Consider the following 13,763-nt stretch of genomic DNA (forward strand, 5'->3'; position numbering starts at 1 on the left):
TGACAGCGTCAGATGCGCCCTGTGCAGCCGAGGCCCCAGCTTCAGGGCTCAAGGAGAAGCTGTCTGGGGCGGCGCGACTTTTCTTGCTCCTGTTTTTCCTGCTTGGCGAGCTTTTCCTCCTCCCGTCCTTTTCTGTGCGTAAAAGCAAACACGTTCAGCCCTCGGAAGGTAATTGCTTGTCATGTTAGTAATGAAGCCTACGCGTAGACCTTCGTTCCTCTCCTGTTTACTGTGAGCTGAGTAAGCAAGCACCCAGCATCCCCTAAATTATCCTTGAACTGTAAGTAGATCTAGATCTCAGCTACATCTAAGCTCCGGGGATTTTCCTGCTGGAGAACAGTAATCCCAGATGATTCTGCTGGTCCATACAAGTTAACAGTTGTGAATAGTTCTGCTTTCGGCTTGGAAACGAACCTCCCTTTACCAGTTTCACTAAGCTAGTACGCAGCTATAGTAGCTGGCAACCAGTGTGCAGAAATGAATGTTTGGCTGGATTTTTTGGTGGTACTTTTTTTGTGGTTTGGTTTTTTTAATGCGATCAGAATAAAATTTCCAGCTTTTAAAATAGACCTATTTTTAAAAAGTTAAATTCAATTGGTTTTGTTGTTAATGTTTTGGTTATGCTATTTGTACTTGTCATGGGTAATGAAAACTCAGTCTGTTTCATGTCCATGTTATTTGGCTTCAGTTACTACTAAATTACCAAAAATGAATGGATTTGTTGCACTCAAATTTAAAGCTATTCTGTTTATTCCAGAATTGTTAAAATGCTGCTTCATACCATTTATAGTTCAGAGTGGATTTGAGAGGTGCCTTAAATGTAATCCTCTGTTTTGAGAGGAGTGGGAGATTTCAGGATTTTCCTGGTCCTTGCATTTTCTGTGGTCTTCTGGACTCTGAAGCTAGATAACAGATAGGATTTCTGTGCATCCTGTTGTCTCTCAAAAGCTGTCTTTTGATCTTTACTCAATTTCTTGCATGTGTAAGTTTTTTTTTTTTTAATTTATAAATCGTCACAGACTTGGCATTTTATCTTATTACTTGTGTAGTTCACGGTACAAAACTGCTTTTGATTTAACATCTGTTACATCAAAATAATGTCATGGCTGCCCATATGTACTTTGTGTGTTACACTAAATTGGGCTGTATTAGGTTTAAAACACTGAGGGCTTAAACCCAAAAAAGTCACTATTTTGAATGATGAATACCTGTTTACTTAGGAGTGCATTTTATTTCAGAAGACATGAGCTCTTTGCTACTTACTTTTTAAGTGGTGAGAAGAAATTTTAAAAGACTATAGGAAATACACAAACAGCCTTTAATCTTTGAACTTCTTGAGACTTGCAGTGGCCCAACCTTTTCTGGGATTGGTCTGCACTTGTATCTTCAGTGAAAATAATATATTATGTCACATGCTTGGCAGTTACCTCATTCAAAGTGTGAATTTGCTAGGTCAGTGTACAATTACTTTTAATAGGAGTTGCAGAAATAGGATGGCTTGTCTTTCTGGAAACGTGTTAGATATGTAAGACCCCACTCCTAACATAGAATGTTTTGGCAAACTTGATTGCACATTGAAATCAGACACTTGAAACTTCTCAGTTTCCCCCTCTTGTATTTTTGGCAGGCGTTGATGAGTATGAGGAAGAGACATTGTTGTTCTGCTTGTGAAACATCTCCCATTATTGTGATTTTTAGCACTATGTATCCTGAATGAGATGGTGAATGGAAAGCATGATGAAAAGCTTTTGCAGTTCAACTGATAGGTGTTAATTTTTCAAACTGCTTGCATACCTAAACGTTCCTACTATCAGAGAAGTCCATTGTTAATGGTAATGAAGCTAAACACGCAGGACTGGGAGCATATGTGTTACACTGAGAACAGTAAACGATGCCCACGGACTGCTAAACAGAGACAAAAGAACTGTTTTGAAGAAGAAGGGAAAAAACCCAATCCCAAACATTCCTCCTGTTTAGATAAACTGTCTTGTTTTTTGAAAATGTCTTAAAATGGAACTTTACTACTTTTACTGAGAGGGGAAACAAAACTGGCTTTCTGCCTCTGTATCTGAGATACAATACTGGGGGCGTTCAGCTAACTAATGTTTTTTCTCCATCTTGATGTCATCACTGAAATGACTGCCCTTTTATTCTGAGAGGTGATTGTTTCGGAGTGATGCTGAGCAGTGCACTTTGGACTTAGTCCATAGCTGTCTGTTTTTGGAACAGAGGAAGTAATTGTTAGGTTTCTCTGACTTGTATGTTTCATACAGATTAATTTTTGTAACCTAACTCACTTTCCCACTGTATTGACGTGGCAACTTCTACTATTTTGTTACAGATCAGTCATGACATCCTTTCAAGAACTTCCATCTTCAGCTAACACTTTGCAGACTTCCAATTTTGCACATGTGATTTTTCAAAATGTGGCAAAAAGTTATCTTCCAAACACACACCTTGAATGTCACTACACTCTGACCCAGTTTATCCATCCTCATCAGAAAGATTGGGTTGGTATTTTCAAGGTAAGTAAAGCTTGTTCCATTGCTATTTCTTGAATGTTTACTGTTAAAAACAATTTTAAAAAATTGAAGCAACAGTACAAGCTCTCTCCTAAACTTCAGTGGAACATCTCTGAAGAGATGTTGGTTCCTGCTATTAGAGTGAGTTTTGTAACAGTGATCAAACTGGAGATCAAAACTAGAGGAATAGCACACTTTAAGTCTGCCAGAGTAAAGGGAAGGTGTGATGCAGTAGTGTTGTGCAGAGTTAGAGGTGATTTGAGAAGAGATGAGTGGGCACAGAGTGACATTGGACAGGGCTATATGAAGAGTGTGAGCCAGAGTAAGTGTGAAATCTGTGTGGAAAGAATGGAAACCAAGCTGGAGGTAGCCTTACCTATGTCCCTTACTCATTTTTGTTGCTAGAATAGACTGAACAGTATAGGTCACTAAAATTATTCAAAACAGACCCTTGAAAAAAGGAGGAGTGAGGCCACATCTAAGTTACTTGGAGTTATTTTTAAAGGTTAATAAAGTTTCATTGATGGGGTTAGAAATTGATTAATTCTTATGTCTGCTTCTGTTTAAGACCTTGATCTATGTTTCTTTGTTAGTGTAGCTTCTAGCAGATGATGCTTACTTGAATGATTAGTAGAAGTTTTGATTTGGGTTTTAAAGAAATGATGCTTTGGCAGTGGGGAAGAGAGAAAGGTAATAGACTATTTCAGTACTGGGGGACCTTTTCCATATAACTGTCCACTGTTTAAGAATGTAAATGCTTGACCTCATTGTAATCTGCAGATCACTAATAATCACCTGGATTATTAGTCTTTCTTAAAGATAAAGACTTTCCTGCAAAATGGAAGTACTGTGCTGTAGTAAAAAAGCAGAAGCATTTTTAATGCTATTTGCAATGACTATACAGTCGTTCAATAGTGCGAGGAAGGCATTAATGTACAAACAGGCACATTTGTCTAGTGGGAAGTTTTCTTTAAATAAAATATATCTTATCTGCAAAGTTGTGACAAATAGCGTAACTGAGCATACATCAATGTATACCTAAAAGTAGGAATGAAACTTTAAAAAATCTTTATCAAAACTTTAAAGAAGGTGTTGTTCATATTGCATGTAAGCATTGTGAAATAATTTAAATGTAACTTAAAAAGTGAATGTTGTAGCTTTGTCTGTTGATCTAAGTGAGGGAGACAATCTAACAAGACCCTAAAAATACTAATTAGGACAATGTTAAAAGAAAAAGCTGAAAGGTGACTGCACAAAGTGCTGTGTACAGGTACCTTTGATTTAATTTTGACTGTTGTGATAGGTTTTGTAAACTATTGAGGTATGAGTTTTTATTCTACTTCAGCAGTGGCAGGTAATACAGCTTTGGCTGTCATTTGAGGAACATGTTGAGCTGGCATAAGGTGGTACTACTGCTGAAAGTAACATCTTTTACACAGGGAGGCTTATTTCTTGTGCTTCCTCTCCTCCTGCTGTGCAATGAATCAAATCGGGAAATTGATTGAGGTTAAGACCAACATTTTGGGACTGGATTTTTTTTTTTTTAAATGGAATTCCCCAACTGAATTGCCAGTTCACCTAATTCTCATCAACACAAGGGGAGGAAGCATTGTGAGATAGGGAAAATGATGCAGATTGTTTGGTTTTTTTTGTGACTGTGTCATTTTACACTGAGTAAGTGTTATGAATATACTGTCCTAATATAGTTATGGTACAGTGAGTTAAATGGAGCCAGTTGTCCAACTGTATCTGTGTCTACAAATATGTATGTGCATGAGTAGTGTTTACAGTAAAATAAATTGTGAAAATATAGTTGTAGGTAATTGACAGAAGCTCTACTGTATTGTGATCTGAGTATAAAAACTAGTGAATTCTGGAGAACTGATAGTTCCTGAACTATCAATAAACCACCCAGAGGTGGTTTGGAAACTAATGTCTAAAACACATGAGAAGGATGTGATGTTTGTTTAGTAAAGTGACTTTCATAATTAAAAAGAAAAGGCATATCTTGACTAATTATGAGAAAAATAATTAATGGCCTTCTTTATTGGCCTAGTATGCAAGGAAAGAGAGAAGGCATTAATTCACTGACTGTTTATGTAGAAGGAATAGAAGTCTACCTTGTCTTTCTGAGGTGATTAAATTGCTTAAAAAACAAACCTGGAGCTTAAGCTGGAGACATTTAACCTTTGCCTGGAATTGCACCGGGAGTTACTAGTGTTGTAATAGTTCAATTCTGGACAGAGGGAATAGGCACCCAGTTTAAAAACAAACAAAAAATGTCCAGTTAAAAAACCCTAGTGGTAATTTCAGATTAGTATAAGAAATATGTATGGAATAAGATTCCTGCTGCCTCCCTCCCTACCTTGTGAACTTCGTGTGGTTTCTGGTTTGAATGTTGACTTCTGTCCTTTTTAGAGGGCAGCAGCTTCACTGTATTCTGTCTTGTGTTTGCTCAACTGGTTAGCTAAGAAATTTTGTACTGAACTGAACAAAATCTATAGGTACCTTTTGAAGTGAATGGTTTTCATTTAGGTTGCAAGTCCAAGTGCATTTCTTCAGCAGCAGTGATGTCTTAAGTAGGTATTGGTTGTTTGTATCCTTATATTATCTTGTTTGTTTTGCTAGTCCAGCTGTTTGTGCAGCTGCATTGTGAAATGGATCAGGGAAGTGATTGCCAGAAAAATACAGCCCATCCTGCCCCAGCTTCTACCACCTTATTTCACAACTGGTTTGGTTATTCAGCTTGATCACTGTGTGATGCAGTGGGCAACTGGGCAGGCACCAACTGTGATGGAAGCAAGTGGACTAGGAAGGTGTGTGTGAGGAGGGCTATGCTTATTTTATTGAAGCTTGTATTAATAAGCTTCATTTAATAATAAACATATTATTAATTGAAGCTTCTTTTTCAAATCTTTTTAGAGTTCTGTTCTAATGAGCAGCTTTTAAGGATTTGGTTTGTCAGTTTGTTTCCTTTTTACATGGAAATGGAGCTAATAGTTCCAGAAGCAAAATCGGATTTCGTATACTGAGTCTGAATTTCTAGCTTGTGAGTTCTTAAACATTTCCATAGTATTCACAGTTTGTCTAATAGACTCTTTTTATTGCATTCTTTTTCACTTGCTAGACTTACGCTTGTGAGTTCCCTCCTCCCCCCAATAGAAAAATTTTCAGTTTTCTCTGTCTACTGAGTATTCTGCTTTGTGGAAGACCGAGTGTTGACTTCCATTTGTGCTATGAAAAGATAAAGGCTTCAATGAAAGGTACCACAGCAACGGTACCATTATGTTTGCAGTTACCTTTAATGCAGTACCTTAATGGTTCCTTAATGTGTGCAGTTGTTTATTTACAGATAGCACTTTCTCCGGGATGTTTTACAAAGCAACTTAAAATAAGAAGCCAGAGCAAAATAAAGTGCTGCCTCCCTGTTCTCCGTCAGAGGGATCAGAAAGATCTTGTTGGAGGTAGAACAGGTCTAGAACTTTAGAGCTGTGCTAGGGATTTGTGACATACAGCATTATGACAAAGAACTAAATAAATTGACGAACAAGTAACAGTTCTTCTAAAACTTAGCGGACTCTACCAACTTCTCTGCATATGCTGTAGATGAAAGGTGTTTTTGTTGTTCCCAGTGTTACTTCAGTTGCTAAATGTTGAATTTCTATAATGCTGAGCATAAGGCACTTCGGGGTGGTAGGTTTAAAACTGTTCCCAAGAAAGTAATCTTCTATTACTTAGAAAAATGCAAACTCAGCATTTATAAACTGAAAGGATAGCGTTCTGTATAGGAGAATTATTTAAGATATACCAGTTTTCTTACAAACTACGTGCATCTAAAGGCATGCACTGCTTTTGGGATTGGATCTTTGGCAAAAAGTTGGAGGAGTAGGAAGTACAATAATGAAGGTGATGTTACCCTTCACAGCAGAAGTTGTGAATATGCAGTGGTTTTCTTCTTTTTGTATGTATGAATCTTTCTTTTTCTTCCTTGTCGCCTACAGGTGGCTTAAAACTGGGGTTTGACTCAGTCTTCAAATCTGTTGTCTTTCACTGCTGCTGTTTCTTTTTGCTTTACTGACATTCAGAAGGGTCATCTGTAATCGAGTGCCAAAGGTTCTTGATGAGTTATGTCATTGCTTGTTACCAAGGGGAAAAAAAATAGTTTTACAGATACATACTAGATTAGTACTTGACATGGGCATCCTGAGCCTGAGTCCGTCTTTATGCAGTTTTATAGGAACTAGAATTTGAGGTCAACTTTCTCTTTAGTGAGGGTTTCTGTGCAGAAGAACCTGATGGTTCCTAGTGTGGAGACAAAGGGGGAGAAAGCCTATCATTGTTATTGATTTAATAGGAGACCTGTAATCCCAGAATGATCCAAGACCTGTGTCCCCTCCTTATTCTACTTTGCTTTTCTCTGATAATGAAAATCTGGAGAGGCCCTCAGAGTAATCCAAATCTAAACCTTTGAAATGAGGAAAAATAATTAGTATGTGTACTACATCTGGTTGCAAAAATGTTCTGTTTGATAGGCTTCTCCTAATCTCCGGATGGGGAAGTCTACATCTTGTGCCTTTATTTCACAGTAAAGTGAAATAATCATATGGCCATATGATATTTTTTGCATTTTTATTGCTTAATGTCCAGATCTGCAGAAGTGTTTGAAAAACCTGCTTGGCTTTCAGGAAGCAGTGCTTACTCCTCTCTCTCTAGGGCATATGTGTACTAATAGGACTGGCAGATGTTCAGTATATGAGGGAGGCAGGTTTACTATACATCTCAAAGGTAGAGGGAAAGAATGTTATGGTCATAGTAAAGATATTGCTTCAAGGCAATTGCATTAAAGGTGTGGGTGTTTGTGGGGTCTATCATAATACTTCCTGGGTTTCTGAAGATTTAATTTTGCTGAGGCCAGCATGCTGGAAAGAGCTGTGATATCAGCAGGTAATCTTACATATGTTAAGCTAATGGCTTTAGTCTTGCTGTGTCATTAATTAACTGTTCCATCAAATCTTTTCTGTTCCTCGGTTTTGGTTGGTGTATTTTTCTAAGTAATCTACGTTACTATTATCCTAAGATAGTGACGGAAGTTACAGATATGCTTTGGTATATGCTGCCTCAGTGTACCCCTAGAGAAGAAAAGGCAATCTTTTATTTCTTAATGCCTACGTTTTTAATATCCACAGCTTAAAAATGGTGATCTGATGTTCTGGTAATTTAACATATGGAAAAACTGAATAATCAGGATTGGGAAGATCTTAGTAACTTACTTGAACACAAGAAGTGCCTGCTTGTTCTGAGAGACTGCTTGGTATGTAGAGGGTCACACCCGAGCTACTGTTTATGCATCAGGGCAATGCCTGTATTTACATGCAACTTAATTTCCATCTTTTCAATATACTCATTTATAGCAAACCTCAGAGTTAACTTGTCAGTGGTCAAAAACTTATGTAACAGAATTTAACAGTGGCTTTGATGGACACCTAAGAAATAGCTTGGTTGTTGTGCTTTATCAAGATAATATAGACATGTTTTTGTGTAGTACTCTCGGTTATTTAGTCTCCTTTGGACTGTAAATAACAGCACAACTTCTGTGAGTCATTTTAATATCCTGATTTTGTTGTAGATTGATTTTTTTTTTAAATTATCAATTACTTCATATATACAGATCACATTATGAAGTATAGCACAGTGGCTGGGTGTGTTACTGACCACGTGCATGTAGAAATAGTTTTTCTGGCATGGAATCATCACTGCACAGCAGGGCGTGATACAGGAATGTGTAGTGGACAGTATGTTCTGTTGTTAAAATAGTCAGATATTTGAATTCATAATGTTCTGAGAGTTGCTGTATCCATGGTTTAGAGTGATTCTGTTGGGCTGTGATTTACCATCTTCGAAAGACATTTTGTCGGTAACTGAGAAGATATGTATCTTTAAAAAAAAAGTCCATGACAAAGTTGTTTACTCTTTCTGTACTAGAAGAAGAGAAGGATAATCTAGGTTTCTGTGATGTTACCTTTAATAAAAAGTTTTGATGTTTAATTTCAAGTGTCATTGATTTTCTAAAAATGATTGCTAAGGTGGGTTTGTATGGTCAGAGGCAGAGTTGGCATAACAAAGTAGTCAGTAGCTGGTAATAGTTTTGAAGTAAAAGATTGTGCTAGTTTATGGTCCTTGTGAAATGAGATAGTAAATGAATATGTCACTTAAACTCTACCCAGCCTTTTTAATACATTTTCCTGCTTATCTCTTAAAGTAAACAGTAATTTTGTTACTCTTTGATCTGTCATAACATTTCCTTGGACAGACATTTACATATGTAAAAGGTTTTCTTTTAGGGAGTTCATATTGTTTCTATTTTTATTTTGATTTACACTTAATAAGAGAGGAGGTTGATCCTGTGGTCTAGGCACTCTGTCAATGTCATTTTGACATATTCCTCTGAACTATGAGGTAGAAATACAATGAACAAGAGATGATGATAGGTTGGGATCCTCGTAGTATCTTGATATTGGAACAAATACCATCTGTTCTCAATAGCCCAAGTTAAAAGATTGCCTATATGTGTTTGTAACATTCAGCAGAGATGGACTTCTTCAGGTCTGGGCGTGAGAGAACGTTTTAAGATTACAGGCTTTTGTAAAGAGTCTAGAGTACCTTGCAGTCATCTTCTACCCCCAGAATATTTCAGCTTTAGGGCTTCTGCTGTATAACAAATATTTATCTTAGTGTGAGTAGTGAGATCATGTCAGAAATGAAGTCTTAAATAGCTCGAACTGAGGTAAGCTGAAGCTGCATGTGGTATGAGGTGATCACAAACATACTAAAAAAACCAAGAATGTAGATTTGACTTCATTGTTTACTTATTTTGAAATGTGTATGCCTTAATGTTACTAAAGCGTACTTAATACTCTTAAGTATTTCTCCTCGTATCTGTGTTCTGAAATTTTTTGTACAGTTTGATTCTTTCAGAATTGGCATCTAGATAACGTTATTTGATGATGATACGTGCATTCAAAATTATATCACGTCAGTGGCACGTGAGTGTTAACAGTAACCTATCAGTAATTTTGCCCAGTATGAACTTCACTGCCCCTAGATGTTTTAATTTTTCTATCTGTTAATTTGGTTAGAAGAACTTGTTACCTGTAGCTACCTGTTGTAGGCTGTTGCACTAGTACTACTGTGACTTTTAAGTAATGTTGCTTGAATTCAGGGTTACGGCACAAATGAAACTTGCTGTGGAGAAATCACTTCCTAGGATACTGGGCCCAATTGCATTTTGCTTAGAGACCTGTGCTTCTTGTGGTTTGGGTTAAAATAATGGTTTCTTACTGTGTGAAGTATGTAGAGGCTGTACACTTACTGTTATCAGTAATAATTATACTGTATAATGTGTGTCTAGAGCCTTATATACGGTCTGTAATTTTGCTTCTCTCAGAGATAGTTTATTGTCTTGTAGTACTTGGGGTACTTTGCGGAATTACTTTCTAAACTATGTAATTCACCTACTGAATTACAAAAAGGGCACAATTTTTTACTCTGAAGGATTTTGGGATTTGGGAGGTTGTGTGACTTTTTTTTTTTACGTTGGGTGATTTTAGGCATTTACAGTGAAGACTCATTGTTTATGCCAAATTTGGTTAAGCTAAACAAGTGTTACCTGGGTTTGCTTCTTTGGTTTGCTGATGTTAGTACATGTGTTGTAGGGATAGGTAAGACATTCTTAATGAATCAGAATGAATGCTACTGCTCTTTCAGTTGTGTAACAGCTTTCTGAGGCCAGGAAAGAAAATGCCAGGTGAGCTTCCCTTACAGTGGTATTTCTTTAAAGCACTCTCCCAAGATTGAGTTGGCTGACTTTACAAAGTCATTATAAAAGGAAAGAAGTTGAACAAAATAGAAAACCAGAGAAGCGGTGATTTTCCACGCTCATCTGAAACTCAAGAAATTAAAGATGAGGTTTGAGAATTTTTTCACCTCAAACACTGTGCGGTTGTAAGGCAGAGCTTTCTTCTCAGAAAAGCTTGCATTCCTTCTAAGATGAATCAGATGAGAGTTAAAGGAGATCCAGCAAAACAAAATGGTTGTTATTTTTCCTGAGTAACGTATTTGATAATGAGTTATTGGCATATAGACAGGCACACAAGTTATGCACCTCCCTCACCTCCCCATCCCCATTTATTTTTCTAGGCAGCTAATTTTTCTTCTAGCTATTTTATGGAAATGTACTATGGGTGAAATGTAAATATGGAGAAGCTGATCATACTGTGCATCATGTTAGTAAGAAACGGACTTGTATGTGTGGGGCAATATAGAAGGAAAGAAAATCTTTCCTGATGACTGCGTACCATCTTATTAGTAGAAGGAAAACCTGTCTGGCATGAGTATTGTGGACAGTTGAGCTGCCCCTACTTGACCAGCCAAATTACAGAGTATTTGATGTTAGACACTTAACCTTTATCAGACCTCAACATTTCCACATGGCTACAGAGTTGGTTTATATGCTTAAAAAGTAGTTTATGATATCCTAAATTGAAATAAGCCTTTTTGCTCAAAAGTAGGAATATAGTGAATGGATTACTCTCTAATGGCCTATGAAAGCTTTGCATTTTATGGAGAGAGAATTAAATAAAATGAAGTTTGAGTAACGCATTGCACATAACAACAAAATGAAGTTTGAGTAATGCATTGCACATAATAACAAAATGAAGTTTGAGTAACGCATTGCACATAACAACAAAATGAAGTTTGAGTAATGCATTGCACATAATAACAAAATGAAGTTTGAGTAACGCATTGCACATAACAACAAAATGAAGTTTGAGTAATGCATTGCACATAATAACAAAATGAAGTTTGAGTAACGCATTGCACATAATAACAAAATGAAGTCTGAGTAACGCATTGCACATAATAACAAAATGAAGGAATATAGTGAATGGATTACTCTCTAATGGCCTATGAAAGCTTTGCATTTTATGGAGAGAGAATTAAATAAAATGAAGTTTGAGTAACGCATTGCACATAACAACAAAATGAAGTTTGAGTAATGCATTGCACATAATAACAAAATGAAGTTTGAGTAACGCATTGCACATAATAACAAAATGACATTTTTTCAGGAGACATGATGTTTAATCATGTTTTTGGTTTAAAAATATGGGTTGAGAAGTGAAAGTAGGATTTGATTTCTGGATTATTAATCCATTGGTTAACATTTGGAAAAAAGAGTGTTGGAATTTATGCACAGCTTTCTAATTTAAAGATGGATTTCTGAGTGGAATTTGTGAGAACTAAATGTAGAGAAATGGAGAAGATAAAAGAATGTGTTGAATACCAGGTTAGCAGACACTTAAATTCTAATTCTAACATGGATTTTTTCCCCCCCACCTTGGTTTCATAATCTAAGACTTATATGATCTTTTGTATAAGAAATAAGGATGTTAATATTTTTTTAGTTTTTAACTCTTAAAGTAATGGTATCAGCACAACCAGTCAAAACATCAGATGGTGGACTCAGTATTCAAGTTCACAAGTTGTCTGCGTAGTTTGATGGGTCATTCTCCTTTTTGCTCCTTTGAACTTTGGAAGTTTTGTGCTGAAGTTTTTGTGTAATTTGTAATGCTTGTGTGCTTGGACATGGATATTATAATGTCTGCCGTTACCCTTGCCAGGTTTTTAAATTAGACTGGTAAACCGTGCCTTTTGTACTCGTGGCTCACAGACCGTTTCATGGTGCGTCCTGTTGAAATTACTAATTTAAGATTTCCAATGGTAAGAAAGTACTAGTATGCATTTGTTTCAGCCTTTACATTTTGACTGGAACTTGGTTTTATATTAGTAGTTGACAGTACTTTTTGTTTGGTGTGTTTTTTGTAATTGCTATGTGAAGTTATTTTCATTAAAGGAATTCCAACTGAGCTTTTGTAGAATAACAAAATCTGTAGCTATTTTGATCCAGATACTGTTTCACTTGAGTTCCTTTCATTTCAAAAGTCTTATTCAAATTTTTTAGTAATTTTTTTTTACTTTGGCTTAAATTTTAGTGCATTAGAATATACTCTTCATTGCAAAATAAGTCTATAATTTCATATGAGGCCTAAACAGGAATTAAGCGTGGATTTCCATGTTTCCTGAGCTTCCATTTTTTCCCTGAGTTTTTACGTTCTAATTATTAATGTAAATACATATGTTTGCAACTTGAGTAGTTAGATCAAATTTTTAGAACTTAGTCAATAAATGAAGGAAACAAACTGTAAGGATGTTGAATATTTGAAATTTGTTTTTGTAATGGATGTAACTTCTCTCAATGACTATTCTTTTATTACTGAAATTTAAATACAGAAATGAAATTTGCTAATCTTTCTCACAAGCATTTCTGTGTTTCCTGTAATGTTTTCATGAATAGAGGTGCTTGCAGTTAGTCATATCAGATGTTTTGGCAGTTGAAAATAGTCAAACTCTTAAAAGGCCTGAAGATTTTTGTCTGATAACAGTGAAGGACTTTGTACTTTGTCTGCCCTCGTTTCTGATACATTGTGTCAGTGCTGTTGATGTTCCGTTTTCGTACTGTTTTGAATAGAAATAATACTGTGAGATGCTAGTAAATGAAATATTAAACACTTATTTCCATTTTCTACTTAGTAAAGTTGTTAGGCTAGTGTTTGTTTTAAACTTTGAGGCAACTAGAATTTGAATGTTGTGAAAAAGGAAAGACTAATAGAGACAAATTTGTGATAAACATGCATTCACGTTCTGGTAGAGTACTAGAGAGTCTGGACACAATGCAGCCCTGCTTCTTTCTATTTTCATGCTGAGGGCTTCTCAAATATTGGAGAATTTTTTTCACTTCCTGTTGATTTCCTGTGTAGCTTTTGCCACTAGTTTTCATTTATCTCAATTTTTATTTCCTTTCTTTAAGCAATCTTAAAATTTCTTTATCTAGTTTTAACTCTACTTTTAGGCAACTACTGTTTTTCCTTCTGAGCTGAAAGAAATATCTTTGTCACAGGTCACGTTTAGATAATCATTGAATGGCTCAGCAATTATTTTTTCATATCTGTGATGGTATAATCTCTGCCATAGGGGAGGTTATGACTGTAGGAGTATTTTGTATTTCTGAACCACTGTGTACTTCATACTGGGCTTATTAAAGAGAAAGTTGTTGAAAGATATAAAGTACTAAAACAAAAGTTTCGTGAAAATCTGTTGATAGTTGTTTGTGTGGTTTTTTTT

The 13,763-nt window shown here is 36.0% G+C and overlaps 1 protein-coding gene across 1 annotated transcript in view; it reads left to right on the plus strand.

Annotated features, from left to right (window-relative positions):
- Nucleotides 1-2,345: 2,345 nt before the first annotated feature.
- The window catches only part of TAX1BP1 (Tax1 (human T-cell leukemia virus type I) binding protein 1), a 56,628-nt gene continuing 45,210 nt past the window's right edge, over nucleotides 2,346-13,763 (plus strand). The window contains 1 exon segment of the mRNA XM_010142299.1: nucleotides 2,346-2,525. Within this exon segment, the coding sequence (XP_010140601.1) occupies nucleotides 2,349-2,525 (177 nt within the window). The 5' untranslated portion in view covers nucleotides 2,346-2,348.

The sequence above is a fragment of the Buceros rhinoceros genome, unplaced genomic scaffold (genome assembly GCF_000710305.1).
Source record: "Buceros rhinoceros silvestris isolate BGI_N320 unplaced genomic scaffold, ASM71030v1 scaffold5258, whole genome shotgun sequence".
In the NCBI taxonomy this organism is placed as follows: Eukaryota; Metazoa; Chordata; class Aves; order Bucerotiformes; family Bucerotidae; genus Buceros; species Buceros rhinoceros.